The sequence below is a fragment of the Budorcas taxicolor genome, chromosome 3 (genome assembly GCF_023091745.1).
Source record: "Budorcas taxicolor isolate Tak-1 chromosome 3, Takin1.1, whole genome shotgun sequence".
NCBI classification, from domain to species: Eukaryota; Metazoa; Chordata; class Mammalia; order Artiodactyla; family Bovidae; genus Budorcas; species Budorcas taxicolor.
Window position 1 is genome coordinate 100,155,509 of NC_068912.1, and position 17,546 is coordinate 100,173,054.

The 17,546-nt window shown below is 42.1% G+C and overlaps 1 protein-coding gene across 1 annotated transcript in view; it reads left to right on the top strand.

Moving 5' to 3' along the window:
- The first annotated feature begins 11,640 nt into the window (after positions 1–11,640).
- The window catches only part of PIK3R3 (phosphoinositide-3-kinase regulatory subunit 3), a 100,803-nt gene continuing 94,897 nt past the window's right edge, over positions 11,641–17,546 (top strand). The window contains exon 1 of the mRNA XM_052636708.1: positions 11,641–11,746. Coding sequence (XP_052492668.1) covers positions 11,641–11,746 — 106 coding nt within the window. The remainder of the gene's footprint in view (positions 11,747–17,546) is intronic.

Here is a 17,546-nt window from a genome sequence, read left to right on the forward strand (position 1 = left end):
AAAAAAAATTTTTTAAACAGATTAAATCTATAACTGAAATAAAAGACTCCATAGACCCTAAGGTATTAATATAAAACACTGAGATTCTGAGACTAACCAATAACAGATTGAGGCCTTAAGTGATGGGGGAAATGGTTTAGATCTTCAAAATCATGGATATAATCTCCTTTAACAACTTTTCTAATGCTTATTGCTGTATTTCTTCTCATTTGTATCTCTTTTGTGGACTCATCCTCCAGTGTTTAACATCTAAGAGGGCTAAAAGGATGATGCTAACCAGAGTGACATTGACTTGAAATTCTCCCAGTATAGAAGGGACAGTCAGCAAGGTGCTTTACTCCTTCCCTAGGCAGGCCTATGCCTCATCTCAGCTGGAAGTAACTAATGAGTGATCATTGCCCCTTACCCTCTTTTAAGCATACAAGGATGAACACCTGAAGGGGGCAATGATATCAACAGAATAAAGAGGCAAAGTAGGTGATTAAATAGTAAATCTCCCCAGGGGATTATAAGTAGAAAAAATATGGGAGACCCCTATAAGTTAACAATTACTCAAGAAAGCAGGTTTGCTTAACCACAAAACCAAGTAGGCTTACTTAGCAACCAACCAACAGAAGCACCAACCATCCAACAGAAGCACAAGAACGCTCCCAAACAATAAAACAATGGTGGCATGAGTCTTACATCCTGCCCAATGAGCTCAGTAAGTTAATGATCCCCAGGACATGCTCTCTGCACACATAAAAAACAATAATTTGTGGACCTAGCTTGACAACATAGGGACAAAAAAACTCCCCTGCCCAACCTTGAGGAGAAGCTGATGATGAAAGCATGATGTCTACTAAAGAAAGACAAAGTTCTCTTTCTCCCCACTTTTCCTTTGATTATAAAACTATAGCCCAAGCAAATGAAGCAACTGACAAACAACTAATCTCAAAAATATACAAGCAACTCCTGCAGCTCAATTCCAGAAAAATAAACGACCCAATCAAAAAATGGGCCAAAGAACTAAACAGACATTTCTCCAAAGAAGACATACAGATGGCTAACAAACACATGAAAAGATGCTCAACATCACTCATTATCAGAGAAATGCAAATCAAAACCACAATGAGGTACCATCTCACGCCAGTCAGAATGGCTGCGATCCAAAAATCTACAAGCAATAAATGCTGGAGAGGGTGTGGAGAAAAGAGAACCCTCTTACACTGTTGGTGGGAATGCAAACTAGTACAGCCACTATGGAGAACAGTGTGCAAATTCCTTAAAAAACTGGAAATAGCACCACCTTATGGCCCAGCAATCCCACTGCTGGGCATACACACCGAGGAAACCAGAATTGAAAGAGACACGTGTACCCCAATGTTCATCACAGCACTGTTTATAATAGCCAGGACATGGAAGCAACCTAGATGTCCATCAGCAGATGAATGGATAAGAAAGCTGTGGTACAAACAAAACAAAACAAAACAAAACAAAACAAAACAAACAAAAGAAAGCTGTGGTACATATACACAATGGAGTATTACTCAGCCATTAAAAAGAATACATTTGAATCAGTTCTAATGAGGTGGATGAAACTGGAGCCTATTATACAGAGTGAAGTAAGCCAGAAAGAAAAACACCAATACAGTATACTAACGCATATATATGGAATTTAGAAAGATGGTAATGAAAACCCAATATGTGAGACAGCAAAAGAGACACAGATGTATAGAACAGTCTTTTGGACTCTGTGGGAGAGGGAGAGGGTGGGATGATTTGGGAGAATGGCATTGAAACATGTATAATATCATATAAGAAATGAATTGCCAGTCCAGGTTCAATTCAGGATACAGGATGCTTGGGGCTGGTGCACTGGGATGACCCAGAGGGATGGTACAGGGAGGGAGGTGGGAGGGGGGTTCAGGATGGGGAACAAGTGTACACCCATGGATGATTCATGTTGATGTATGGCAAAACCAATACAATATTGTAAAGTGATTAGCCTCCAATTAAAATAAATAAATTTAAACTAAAAAAAAACTATAGCCCAGTAAGTTTTGGGGGCATGGCACCCCACTGCCTGCCTGCTTATAAGCCTCACAAGCATCCTGTTCTAATAAATCATTTCTTATCTGTCACTTTGCTTCTCTCTGACTTCTTTTCTGCACTGAACAATAAAGGACTATAGTACTGAAGCTCTTCACAGCCTCTAAAACAACATCCAAATGGTTTCATGATTATATTTTCTTTTTTTCCTCTTGCTCACTATATGAAAATATATTGCTTTTGAACTCCCAGTTCCTTATACTGGGAATATCTAAGGTGCTTTTACTTCTATTCCCAGGAACTTAGGTGCCTTTACTTCCCAGGTGGTCCTAGTGGTAAAGAATTCATCTGCCAATGCAAGAGTTGTAACAGATAGGGGTTCAGTCCCTGAGTTGGGAAAATTCCTAGAGGAGGGCATGACAACCACTATAGTATTCTTGCCTGAAGAATCCCATGGACAGAGAAGCCTGGTAGGCGCCAGTCCATAGGGTTGCAAAGAGTCAGAACATGACTGAAGTGAATTAGCCCACACACTTAGCTCTAAAATCTTAATGACCTCGATAACCATGATGGTGTGGTCACTAACCTAGAGCCAGACATCCTGGAGTGTGATGTCAGGTGGGCCTCAGGAAGCATTACTATTAACAAAGCTAGTGGAAGCAATGGAACTTTAGCTGAGCTATTTCAAATCCTGTGTGCTGCACTCAATATGCCAGCAAATTTGGAAAACTAAGCAGTGGCCACAGGACTGGAAAAGGTCAGTGTTCATTCCAATCCCAAAGAAGGACAATGCTAAAGAATGTTCAAACTACCACACAATTGCAATCAGTTCACATGCTAGCAAGTTCACACGATCAAAATTCTTCAAGCTAGACTTCAACCATATGTGAATTGAGAACTTCCAGACGTACAAACTGGATTTAGAAAAGGCAGAGGAACCAGAGGTCAAATTGCCAACATCCATTAGATCACAGAATAAGCAAGAGAATTCCAGAAAAACATCTACTTCTGCTTCGTTGACTACACTTAAGCCTTTGACTGTGTGGATCATAATAAACTGGAACATTCTTAAGGAGATGGGAATACCAGACCACCTTACCTGTCTCCTATGAAACCTGTATGCAGGTCAGGAGGCAACAGTTAGAACTGGACATGGAACAACAGACTGATTCAAAACTGGGTAAGAGTACCTCAAGGCTGTATATTGTAACCCAGCTTTTTTAACTTATATGTCTACTACATCATGTGAAATGCTGGGCTGGATGAATCACAAGTTGGAATCAAGATTGCAGGGAGAAATATCAGTAACCTTAGATACACAGATGACACCACCCTTATGGCAGAAAGCAAAGAGGAATTAAAGAGCCTCTTTTTTTTTTTTTTTTTAAGAGCCTCTGATGAAGGTGAAAGAGGAGAGTGAAAAAGCTGGCTTAAAACTCAATATTCAGAAACATCAGATAATGGCATCCAGTCCCATCACTTCATGGCAAATAGATGGGGAAACAAAGAATCAGTGACAGACTTTTTTCCCCTGGACTCCAAAATCACTGTAGATGGTGACTGCAGCCATGAAATTAAAACACGTTTGCTCCTTAGAAGAAAAGCTATGACAAAACTAAACAGTATATGGAAAAGCAGAGACATCACTTTGGAAACAAAAGTCCCTCTAGTCAAAGCTATGGTTTTTCCAGTAGTCATGTAGGGATGTGAGAGTTGGACCATAAAGAAGGCTGAGGGCTAAAGAATTGATGCTTTTGAAGTGTGGTGCTAGAGAAGACCCTTGAGAGTCCCTTGGACAGCAAGGAAATCCAACCAGTCGATCTTAAAGGAGATCAGTCCTAAATATTCATTGGAAGGACTGATGCTGAAGCTGAAGCTGCAATATTTTGGCCACCTGATGCAAAGAACTGACTCATTGGAAAAGACCCTGATTCTAGGAAAGATTGAAGGCAGGAGGAGAAGGGGATGACAGAGGATGAGATGGTTGGATGGCATCACCAACTCAATGGACATGAGTTCAAGCAAACCTGGGCAAATGGTGAAGACAGGAAAGCCTGCCATGCTGCAGTTCATGGGGTCACAAAGAGTTGAACACAACTTAGTGACTGAACAAGACTGCATAATTTAGAATTTCACACATTGGTATTGAGAGAGGGAGAAACAGGATCCTGGATGAAGTCTGGGGAATAATAGTGATTTGTGTAGACTGATTCCTCTGCAAAAAGCATAAGATGAGCAGAATACAAGGTAGTTTCCACTCTCGAATTAAAAGAAAGTCATTATATCATTTTTCAATCAAATTCTTAGATCTGAACACACACATGACCAGGCCTTTTACATTCCATGCTGGTATTTTTATTACTCAAATGGTGATCTTTAAGCTCTAGAGGTTGCATCATTTTCCCAGGTTTCCCAAGATGCCCATGCAGAAGTGTTTGTGTGTATGTGTGTGTTAGTTACTCAGTCATGTCCGGCTCTTTGCAACCTCTGTCCGTGGGATTCTCCAGGCAAGAATACTGGAGTGGTTTGCCATTTCCTTCTCCAGGGTATCATCCCAACCCAGGGATCGAACCCAGGTCTCCTGCATTGTGGGAAGATTCTTAACCATCTGAGCCACCAGGGAAGCCTTAGAGGTGTCTGAGGAGGCTGCAAAAAGACTCTTTTTTTGAATATACATATTTTATAAAATATTTCTGAAGGCTGTTTGTGACTTTATTGTTCATAGAGGTGAGGTGATTCATAGAATCAATGAAAAATGCTATTAGTTTTTCGTTTTTTTTTTTTTAAACCAAAATTGTCCAATATGGGAACTAGACTGATTTTGCCCTCTAACAGTGAAATATCTGACAGTTTTTAGATTGAGACCCTAGAATTACAGGGAGATTATTGCACATTCCAGAAAGCAGACATGAACTACAAATTGTTTCAAACTATTGAAATAATGACCACAGAAAGTGAGCGTACTTTAAAGCCCTATATGGTGTTACATTTCAGAAATGAGCTGGACTGGAAAATGAAACCAGCTTCTCTTCTTGCTGCTGAGTTTTTCTGAATTTCCTACAAGCTGCTTGGAATTTTGCAAACAATTCACAGCTGATAAAATAAAAGGGCAGTGGAACTGAGTGTCTCCAGTGAAGACCCGAGAAGCACCCAGCAGGGAGTCACCGTCTGCCCCTTGCACTTCTATAACCAAGAACTGTACAATCAAAATTTTTCTTTTTGTCCTTTTAAATAAATGAGAGTCAATTGAGGAACTACAGAAAAGATTATCAGGCTAACTTGAACTTAGACTGCCCTAGAACCTTCTTGGAGGGTTTTGTTTCTTCTTGTGATTTTCGTTTATTCACTCAAAGAGCATTCACTGGTTGCCCACTGTGCACCAGGCCTGATGCAGGGCACTGATGGTTTGAGGACATGCTCTCCACTCCTGAGGAATTCCAAGAGCCGGAGGGGAGAGTTAGACTTGGAAACAGGCACTTTGAGTGTGGTCTGCTAAGGGCTGCACAGAGGCCAATGCAGGGGACTGAGTGAGCACAGTCTTCAAGATCAGATGCACACAAGTGGGAGTTTGCCACTTTGAAGTGGAGGGTGTTGTATGGAGGAGAAATTTCCTACTGTTCTGAGAACTGCAGTATTTCAATATAGCTAGTTCTTAGGAGGGACGGGAAGAAATAAATGTGTGAGAAGACTGGAGAGGTAGGCAAGGGTTAGACCACCAAAGCCTTGAACGCCAGGCTAAGAGACTGAAACCGTACCCTGAGGGCACTGGGCAGTTTCTGCAAGGGAGTGACATGTCCAGATTTTGTATTTAGAGCCATCAATCTAACTTTGTAGAATATGAATCAGAAGAAGCAAGGCAGAGAGATTATGAGGGCTATTGCAGTCCAGTTAAAAATAATGAGACTGCTGATCTGATCTTTGGGTCAGTTTTCAGTGAAACTTTTTCAGGTTTTGAGCTAATCAAATGGATCTGACAAACTGAGAAGTAAAGAGACCATGTAAGTTTGCTGCTGCTGCTGCTGCTGCTAAGTCGCTTCAGTCGTGTCCGACTCTGTGCGACCCCATAGACGGCAGCCCCTATTCCAGGCTCCCCCGTCCCTGGAATTCTCCAGGCAAGAACACTGGAGTGGGTTGCCATTTCCTTCTCCACCATGTAAGTTTAGGGCAGGCTAAATATCACCTCCTCTAGAAAGCCTTTACTCAGCTGCATGTGGGCAGAGATCATCATTGTTTGGGGGGCTCATAGAGTACTTTGTCAGTTTCTCTATTATAGTGTAATTCTATAATTACAGGTATATAATTGGACTCCTGCTCTGAGGAATCTGGAGGAATCAATGTTAGGCATTTTGTCTTATTCATTTTTTTATCCCCAGTGTTTAGAAGCATCAGTAAATATTTGTTAAGTGAATGAAGGGGAGAAAGAAGCTGTGTGATGTAGTGGGAAAGGCATTGAGCTAGTTGTCGGGTCCTGGGGCTCTAATCCTGGGTCTGCTACTAAGTGGCTGTGTGACTCTGAACCAGTCTCCTTACTGCTCTGGGTCTCAATTTCCTCATCTGTAAAATGAGAATGGGGCTTCCCTGGTAGCACAGACGGTAAAGAATCCGCCTGCCATGGGGGAGACCCAGGTTCGATCCCTTGGTTGGGAAGATCCCCTGGAGAAGAGAATGGCAACCCACTCCAGTATTCCTGCCTAGAGAATCCCCACGGACAGAGGAGCCTGGCGGGCTATAGTCCATGGGCTCGCAAAGAGTCGGACATGACTGAGTGACTAACACAGACACAGATACACACACGCACAATGAAAATAAAAATACAGCCCTTCTCAGGGTTATGGAGATTCAACGAGATAACAGAGCTCACCAGCTGCCTGCCCTGTTTGTGCCCTGCCCTCGTGAAACAGCCTGGACTATTGTTCCTGTCATCTGGATCTCATTTGCTCTCGTTCTCCTGGTGAGAGTCGAACTGAAAACTGTTGCCTTGATGGAGGGGAAGTTTGCAGCAGCAGCATAGCACATCATCCAGGTGGACATTGTGTTGCTAGTAGGGTAGACACCAAAAAGAGGCGAGCATGTTAGGCTAGAGAGAGACCTGCTGTTTTTGGTGATCCCCAAAGCTGAAAAAGAACCCAAAGTGGGAGATCTATATCCTGTGTTGAGTCTGAAGAAGCCCTAAAACAGAGCCCTATAAACTCAGGAATTGAGCAGCATCTGGAGAAATGCCACTTCTATGAAAATCACTCATTCATCTCATGTCATAATTTCTCACTGCTTTGGGTTGAAAGGATTAACCCTTTCCCCAAGTTTCAAGACAGATGTAGAGGAGAGATTAAAAAAAAACTACAAATGCCAAATAAAAGGAGTATCATTCTGAAAAAAAAAAGAAAGGAAAGACAAGATGTTAGGCACTGCCATCTCAAGAGATTATGATCAATCCCTAGCGAAGATGTCCTTCTAGAAGATCCACTAGCACTGCTTTTTATTTTTTACATTTTAAAGGCAAGCTTTTCCACAAAAACTTGATATATCCCTAACTTATAAGTCATGCAGTTGGGGAGGTCCTGAAATCTGCAACTGTTAATTTGTAATTTTCTTGGAATTCCATTTATTGAGTTTATTTAGCTGCATGGACTTGGCCTTATCAGAAGACATGTGGTCAAGGGAAAATAATAAGAAAGGAAGAAAAAGAGGGGAATTGAGTCCAGTGATCCTTCCCCGAAGGCTAAAGCCAGTTTTGTGTTAAAGCCAGTGACCTTAAAAAAATAATAAGAGTATGTTTCCATTTTGCAAGACTTAAAAAAAAATATTGTGCGCTCAGATGGCACCTTTAATCACGAAGAACTTTTGGCTGAGTTCCAGGCTGATTCTGTTGGCACGGAGAGCTCTGAGATCATAGCCTATATTCAGTGCATAGAAGACATATTTCATCCATCTCTGAAATACAGAGGGGAAACGGAGCATATTAGAACTGTTTCACAGCAAGACCAGACCAGGGTGAAACGTGAAGGACACCTGGTCCATTTGGAATCACAGAAAGGTACTATTAATTCAAAGTACTTAAATGGCTTTTTTTTTTTTTTTTCCATTTTCAGAGTGTTTCACAATAAACTAAGTAGCTTGCATAAATCTGAAGGTAATCTCCAAGGCAGATTTTGTGATTTACCTAACACTACTTTAAATTTAAAAGAGAAAGGAGGGCGGCAAATGGGAAAAGACCAGTTCTCAAAGTAGCCGGTGGTGACCCAGGAGTTTGAGCTCTTAGAGCTGAATTTAATCCACACCCAGGCCAAATATAATTCTCCAGGATGGAAATGGTCCAGGGCACCAGAGCTAACATTTGCCAAAAAGCCTGAGGCAGCTTGGTGACAAGTAGTCAGAACCTCACTTCTATTTTTCAACTGAAGGAAAGTAAAGCCAGCATCATATGACAGGCACTTCCCACCATGGCAGGGCACTGGTTCAAGTCCATCTGAAAGAAGTGTGCTTCCCCTCGATTCATCCTTACCTCTTGCATCATTGTTATTCTTCAGAGGCCTCCTATTCAAAGGTTTATTTGTTGGGCAGCTGGGTCATATGATCTTAGGTGGCAAGGTTGAATCACACAGCTTTACTGTGTGTGTCAGTTTGGAGCACATATTATACACTTTCCTGCTTCTTTACTACATCTCCTGAAGGCTTAGTTGTGGGGAGGGCCTGGGTGATTGTTCTGTGTATTGAAAATTGAACCCCCACCACCAAACCATGAGAAGTGGTCCACACAAAAGCTATTATGGAAATCTCTAAGACATTATCTTTTCCACACTTCCTCTCTTCACCTTCATTTTGTTTGGGAATGCACAGGGACACCCGTGAACAAAAATAAAGCAACCTGCCCTGACTGATTGCTCTGCTTTTTGAGTTATCAAATGTGAGTACTTCTGGCTCTCAGAGAGCAAGAAGTAAAGAGTCTGCTGGGAAGCCAGCCACAAATTGGGAGTTGATCTTCCAGCATCTTCTATCTGATGAATGGTCCAGGACATTCAAATTAATGCGCCCTGTCCCAGATAGATTTGCCTTCTGAATTGCATTTGAATTTCAGAAATGTAAGAAAGTAAGTCTGTTAAGAATCCTGATATGTAGTTTCAGCACAGTCCGGTCCATTCATTCTTCCTGGCTCTTTATACACAGTCTATACACATTTTGACTGTCTGCTCCCAGGAACTGTCTCAACTCACAGTCAGAGCACTTTTAAGGAAGGCAGAACCACTTGAGGAGGTTGAGGGTGAAACGTGGCAACTTTCCCACAGGCATGTCAATATAGCAGAGCCACTCATGGTAGTTTTTGCTGGGGCTTAAATCAGGTTGTCAACCCAAACACAATGGGCTTTGTTATTCCTGTGTAAAGAGGAAATGGAGCAGTTTTTGGCCTCCTGACTGTATTGAAGAGTATGAAGAGCGGCAATTCCAGGCACAACCTTCAAGAGAGGCTACTGTACCCCCGACCCCCAGCAAGTTAATTAGCAGTTTCTGAAATGCGTCAAAGTATTTAGCATTTCATACTTTCAGAATGAGGGGAGGGACTGGGTATACGTGGAAGAGGGTCTGTCGGGGGGGACAGAATAGAGCTCTTTTGGGGAGAGATTCCACCTGTGATTTATTTCGAAACTCACACACGCGCTGTAATTGCAAGGCTTTTCTGTTTTTGTTTTCTTTTTTTTTCCCTCCCGGCTAGAGCACTCGAGTTGAGGGGCCTGCTGCGGTGCTCCACTATTAATTTCAGGTGTGGCGAGTTCCCCCTGGGTTCGAAAGTCCCGATGTGGAAAGCACAGAGGAACTACGAAATGCCTCCTTAAGAAGTGCCTCACTGCTCACGGGAAGAAATCGAGGCCGGGCTCAGGTTAGCGGCCGGGACTGCTGCACGGGGCCCACGGGCATGTCCTCTCACTGAGCAATAACGGTCCAGCAGTTGGCTTTAGGGACCTTTGCTTTATCTGACAACTTATCACGGGGGGTGGGTGAGGTGGAGCGGGCTGTCCTAGCAAGGGGAAGAGGTCCGTGGGGGAAGAACTCTGCCCGGGGACATCCTAAGGGCCAGAAGACCGCGCGTCCCGCCAAGTGACAGCACGCTCCCCTCTCGGTCCGCTCCCCTCCCCCGCGGCCAGTCTCCGGGCAGAGCTGTCTCGCGCCAGCCCGTCCTCCCCCTCTTCTACTCGTCCGAGCGGACCGAGCCTCAGCGGGAGCCCCGCCTGTCTCCGGGCAGCTTGAGCCCCCGAGCGCTCGCCCAGCCTGTCAGTAACCGCCGTTTGCGCTTTCTTTCTTTCTTTTTTTTTTTTTTCCTCCTCTTCTTTTCTTTCCCCCTTCTGCCTTTGTCCCGCTTAGTAACTAGGCTCTGACCAATCGCCGCCACACCGGCCGGCGCCGGGTGGCTCCTGATTGGCCCGCTTGGGGCGCGCAGTCGTCTCCCGCTCCTTCGCTGGAGCAAGGCAGACAAAAGACGCAGGCTCCGGGCTCCGGCAACCCGGCTAAGCCAATCACCAGCCACTTCACTCTCTCTTCCCCCCTCCTCTCCTCCCTGCTCGCCTCTCCCTCCCGGCCCGGCTCGCGTGCTCCAGGCACTGACTCCTGGCGAGCAGCCAGCGCCCGGGCCCTACCATTCTGATTGAGGCTTGGGGGGGAAGAGGTTGGTGGGTTAAGGAGCCGAGGCCTAGGGAGCGATCGGGAGAACTGATAGCTGAGGCAGAGGACAGTTTTACTCACACTGTCTCAGGCACCTGACAGAAACCCCAACACTTAGAGGCGGGATAGAGTGGGAGGAGCACTGGCGATGCTGGCCGTCTCCCCTGCTCGGCCTGGTTGGGTGGCGCCTCAGCGGGGGAGCTTGGGGGCGGGGAAGGGTGTCCCCCTCCGCGCCGTTAAAATGAAACTCTAGTGGCTGGAGTCAGGGCAGAGCGTGAGGGGATCAGGCGCTGGCGGGCTCGCTTACAGCCCGGCGGCAGCGTCCGGCCAAGCAGAGATAACTGGACTCTGGAACAGGACCCCATCCCAAGGCTGCGGCAGCTTCGGTTCCGAGTCCGAACGGAACGAAGCTCGGGTCCCGGCCTCTGAGGGGATCTCTCCTCGCAGACCAGTGGGACCCCGAAACTTGAACGCAATACCCAACCCCCTTTTTATTCCTTCCTTTGTCACTTCCCCACCTTTCTTGCAACGCGTTCTTTTTCCCCCCTCTCCATTCTCCCTCTCGAAGGACACGAAAGTGGCTGCCGGGGAAAGATTTGAAGGCTATAGGAGCTTTTCTCTTTGCAGAACGACTGTGTAGAAGGGATTTTTGGAAAACCGCTTTTTAACACCTCTGGCCTCGCCCCCCACCCACCCCCAAGCCTCTCTCTATCCCTTCGAAGAGAAAAGCCCTTAGATTGAACATTCCGGAGGCATTTTGTTTGATGCCGGAGGACAGGGGAGAAGGACCCCGTCCTCGTCCTGTTAGTTGGCTGGACTTATACCGGCCGTTGGAAACCCCGAAGTACATTTTCCAGTGGGACTTTTACAGATATATATTTTTAAATTTTTAAAATAGCAGATAAAGAATATATATGCTTTCTATATATTTTCTGACGACCTGCCCCTGACAGCGCGATGTACAATACGGTGTGGAGTATGGACCGCGATGACGCAGACTGGAGGGAGGTGATGATGCCCTATTCGACAGAACTGATATTTTATATTGAAATGGATCCTCCAGGTACTTGGGAGAAAAAAAAGAATCTTGTGATGGGTCTGATTTGTGTTTAACAAGACCTTGGTGATGTTTTCCGGGCAGAAGTATTCTTGGGTGCTCTAGGTTCGGGATGAGGGGCAGATTTGCAGTTAGAGCTGCAGTAAAAACTGCTTCTGGTTTACACGTTTAAAGTTTGCAGTTAGGACCCCGATCCTATTGTCCTGTGAGAGTGGGGGTGGGGGCTGGGGTGGTGGGGGTGGGAGGAAGGACCCGTTTCTTTTACTTTGCCTTTGCTTCTCGTTCAGGTTTTCGTCGTACCCTCCACCCCCCCTTCCCCCCTCCCCGTTTCGGTTAAAGATTCTACCTGCAAAGGATGCTTTATATCCCAGTCTTAAAGTCAGTCTTTCCCTTTAGGGGAATTCTTTAAAGCTTGTCATTTCGTACGTTTGGCTCGCTGTGTTTTACCTTCGTTAACTTCTGAAACTGGGCTTGCCTATGTGATTATTCGTTTTAAAGACCCCCTTTTCTCTCGTGGAAACCGAGTGCCGGTTAGTGATTTTCAGGGGCTGGGCTTTTTTATTCAGTCATGGCCTTAGTCTGAGGTTTTTCTTTTCAGAATATAGTCACTCAGAGAGATCTGCGTGCACTGTTTTATTACTCTTTAATTTATGGTGATTTAACTTAATTTATGGGATAGTATTTAATGTAACTTCGATTCTTAGCGTAAAAAGAGGAAGAACCTTTTTTGTGTGAATATACGTGATGTGTACATATATGTGATAGGTTTGAGTCCCCATAATGTAAAGTGTACATAGACTCTATTTTTACTTTAGAGCTTTGTCTGAGATCCTTACAGACATTTTGTGTATATGGTAGGAAAAGAAAAGGAAGGAAAATGGAAAAGTTGGGTTATTTTTTTTCTTTTAAGTCTATGTCCTGATTATCAGCTGTCAGATTTTCAAATCCTGTTTGCAATTACAGACAGTGCTTTATGTAATGATTTTAAATAAGTAGAGGGCCTTTGTGACTATTTTTGTTGAGGATGAATTCGTTATGTCTTTTAAAAATGTGTTATAGCCAAGCCTACAGAATAAATTGTGTCATTGGGGAATCTCGGTTATCATAAGACTGTATGTTTTTGGAAACCTTTGAAAAGATCTGAGCCCATGAAAGTGTAATGAAGTATAACTGTCTTACAGGATGTATGTAGAAATTATTTCCTGTGTCCTTGTGAACAGTGAATTCTCCTCTTTGTGTTTTTTTCAATTAGTCATCGAGTGATAGAGTGTTAAATGATGTTATATTAAGAGCCAGTACTAATATTGAATCAATCTTTTTTGCTCTCAATGATCACTTAGAATTTTTTTTCTTTCCCTTCATTTTGGAGCCTTCTTTATTTGCTTTTATAATTGTGACTGCAATCCAGATACAGCTTGTATTTTGCAAAGTTTTTAAGATTTGCCACCCATCTATTGTGTGTATTTCCCTCTTTGTTTCCCCTTAATGGTAAAGCATCATTTCTACTAGATGCATTTGTCATTCACATAAATGGAAATTTAGTACATCATTGGTTCCTCTCCTCTAAAAAGTAAGGTTAATAATTCTAGATATCTGTTACTGTGAGAATCATATATTCAGACTGCCTGAGAATGATACTATGTTCATTTAATATCTGGCCTTGCAGACATACAAAGGGAATTTGTTGGGCGGAGAGGTGAGTGGGGAGGAGGGGAGAAAATGAAGAAGGCACTAATATTTGAAAAACATGGGCCTAGTAGAAATATAGACTGAGTTGAGTTGACTTGTCCAAAAATGATTTTAAGAAAAGTCAGCTGTTTTCATTATACAGTGCTGTGGGTCTTAAAAGGTTGTTTAGAAAATTCTGATCCAAACTTTGTGTATTCCATGGAAATAAACTTTTGAGTTTAGAATGTTTATTCTTAAATGAAATTTTGCATACTGAGATTCTAGTCAGAATATTAGAAGTATGTGTATACTGTTCATTACCCATTTGTAGGCTTAATGTATTAATAGAATACAATTAGTTATTTCTAACAGCTTTTTGAAAAGGAAACATACTTGAGTATGCTAAAATATTGCCTATGAAATGAAAGGTTTTTAATGTAAATAATGTGAACAGCCTTGTTTTGTGTGATAAATTAAGTTTTGAGATGTTTAAAACGAAGTAAATTTTTAGTGAAGAGGTTGCAACATGTCTTGTATCCATCCTTTTCCTAGTTCCTATCGTAGGATCCTAGATCAAGCTCCTGGACTGGTGTGTGAGTGCACTAACTGTTCTCCCCCTGTTTCTACTCTGTCCAGTCCACAGTGTTCTTAAAGTATCATGTAGTGATTTATCTTCCAATGGTAAACCTTCCAATGACTTAAAAACCTTCCAGCGCTTTTCCTTTGCCTACTGAAAAAAGCCACATCTTGCTTATCCTGTAGTATAAGTCCCTTTATTTTTGCTTCCAACCTAATTTTCCAGTCTTTTCTCCTCCTGGAGTCCATCACAAGTTCTGTGGAAGCTGTTTTATACTTGCTGTTCCTTGACTGTGTGCTTTTCCCTCTTCCTGAGTGCCTTTCACTTTGGGTTGAAATCTCGTACATGTTAAGGGTCCTGGTTAGATGACTTCTTTGCCAGAATGTGTGTTCCCTGATCCCTACTGTTTGGAGACATCCTTCCTTTTTTTTCCTCCCTCTTCTAGCACTTCTCAGATAGAACTTTTTCCATTCTGCCTAGAGTAGTTTCTGCATTTATTTATGTATACTTCCCCCTTTGGAATTATGTTCCCACCAGTTTATGAGCTTCTTAGCTTGTCAAGGTCTTGCAAGTAGTAGACAATTTAATAAATATGTGTTGAATTAACGAATGCCTAAGGAGTGTTGTTTCTTTCTAGCCTTTACCTGCTTTTTTACTTAAGGTCTTCAGTCACTTCATTTCTTGGCTATTGCAGTAGCCTCTGTTTAAGTAACTTTCAAATTACACAGTTATTGACTTAGGGTCCTTAACTGTAATATTAATATTACAGTTTTTAAAATATGACTTTCATTTTAATTTTAGTCTGAAATGTAAATGTGAAATTTTTGTCTATTATTGCTGTCAGCAGCCTCAAAAACTAGTTTTCGAAGGTCTTTCTTTCCAGCCTGTATTTTCAAAAACTACCATTACCATGTATCCTGAAGATTCTAATAACTGGCTGGATTGCTACATCTATTATAATTTACTGACAATGTAAGGGTTGGATCCAAATGAAACTTTGATGTCTTAATCTTTATATGTTTCCCAGAAATACTGGGAAATACCAAACTGTTTAGATGGAGTATAAAACGTTTTAATTTCAGAAATGTTAAGATTATGGTACAGAGAATTGCTTATAAGCATCTTGGTTAGTCCTCTTGTGATTTGGAAATCAGGATTATTCCATAACAGAACAGTTGGTGTCCTTTCCAAGAGCCCTGTTTTTTGGTTTTTTAGATTTATTTATTTATTTTTTGGCTGTGATGGGTCTTCGTTGCTGTGTGCAGGCTTTCTCTAGTTGCGGCAAGTGGAGGCTACTCTTTGTTGTGGTGCTCTGGCTTCTCGTTGTGGTGGCTTCTCTTGTTACTCTTCTAGGCGTGTGGGGCTTCAGTAGTTTTGATATCATGGCACTTGGGGGCTTGGGCTTAGCTGCTTAGCAACATGTGGGATCCTCCCCGACCAGAAATTGAACTGGTTGACCCCTGCATTGCAAGGCATATTCTTAACCAGTAGACCACCAGGGAAGCCCCAGAGAGCCCTGTTTTTGGGATAAGAGCTATTGGAAGATTGCCAATATGCAGCTGATCATAAACTCATCCCCAAAGCTTATAGGTAGTGGTCTGTAAGAGTGCACTTCAGTTTTGACATTGTGTTTATTTTGAGAAGATGTAATAAATCATTTCTTTTTTAGACTAACATACAGTTCTTTTTAAGATTGTAGACTTTTTTGTTCTTATTTTTTTCTTATTAAGAACAAATTTCTGAATCTGTAGGGCAGCAGCAATCTCTTCAGTGATAATTAGAAAATTTTAAAAATTTAATTGCTTGGCAAAACATAAATATAGGAAGGTCTGGAAAAGTGATTCTCATTTAAATCTCAGTACCCCTTTTATGGGCTTCCTGGGTGACTCGGTGGTAAAGGATCCACCTGCTAATGCACGAGGCCCAGGTTTGATCCCTGGGTTGGGACAATCGCCTGAAGAAGGAAATGGCAACCCACTCCAGTGTTCTTGCCTGGGAAATCCCATGGACAGAGGAGCCTGGAGGGCTACAGTCCATGGGGTCTCAAAGAGTTGGACACGACTTAGTGATTAAACAACAACAACCCCTTTTATACTCTTAAAATTATTGAGGATCCCAAAGAGTTTCTGTTTAAGTGGGTTGTTTCTCTTGAAATTTGCTGTATATTAGAATAAAACTGAGAAGTTAAAAAGTATTTAATTCATTTAGAAATAATAAAGCATTGCATGTTAACATAACTTTAAAATGAGAAAATAGCTGTATTTCCCCAGAAACAAACGAAAAAAGTGAGAAGAATGGCATCATTTTATGTTTTTGCAAATAACTTAATGTCAGGCCTTTTAATCTTTAATGTATGGCTTAATAGAAGGCATATAAATTCCCATGTCTCCTGCATTCAGTCTGTTGAGATATCACAGGTCATAGCCTCTGGAAAACTCCACTACACGGTTGTGAAAGAATGAGAGTAGAAAAGGCAAATAATGTCTTAGTAACACTCTGAAAAATTGCATGAAAATTGGACCTTCTTGGGCCCTCTGAAAGGTCTTGGGGACCCTCAGTGGTCTTTGGATTACACTCAGAGAAATACTGGTTTAGTAGTTACTTGACTACATAGTTTGATGGCCAACCTAGTGAAGTATTTTTGGAGCCAGATGAAAGGTTGTTTCAGGAAACTTACTTTTTTGGGCATACTTGGTATTTTCATCCTGGTAAAATTCTAGATTAAGTAACATTCTGGTGGAGAACTAACATATTGGGCGTGTGATTGAAGAAAATGTCTGCTGAGAAACACACTGGAGAAATAGGTCACCTGCCACTGTGTGGTCCTTACCGTTAGCAAATTGGGCATCCTGCTTGTGTGGTTGAATTTTTCTTTATAACTCTGAACATTTGATGGATTCATCTTACATAAAATGCTTCTCCTGTATGTATCGTAAGATATTTCTTTTATGAGCTAGGTGTTACTTTTTAACGATATTGTAGTATGGAAGGAATGTTTATATAATCAAATGATGTAAAAAACCATGCCAACTTTTTCTGCATCTTCTTATTGAAAAAGATTAGTCATTGCTTTCATTTTAATATATTATAGTTTATAGTATATCCAAGTATGTTTCATTAGAAGTATGGTAAGTCTTTACTTGGTAATACTTTTAAGGTTTATTCTCATTGTTTTTTTCATGCTTTATATTTTTCTTAGAATATAGAAAATATTGGACATCTTTATGGTCACCATATTTAACAAAGTATATAGAAAAATAATGACAAATATGTCTATGTGATATAATTTTATTGATATTAAAGGAGGAGGCAGCCTGAATGTAGTAGAAAGAACACAGGCTTTGGAAACAGATGGTATGGGTCCCAAACCTAGCTTTGCTTCTTTCTTTGCTGTGAGCATCCATTTCTCTTCTGTAGGATTGGATTAATACATCCCTTTCACAGTTGTTCTGGAGATTAGAAGTACGATATCAATATCTTGTACAGTGTTTGGCATATGTTGTGTGCTGCATGTGTGCCTGCTCAGTTGTGTCCGACACTTTGTAACCCCATGGACTATGG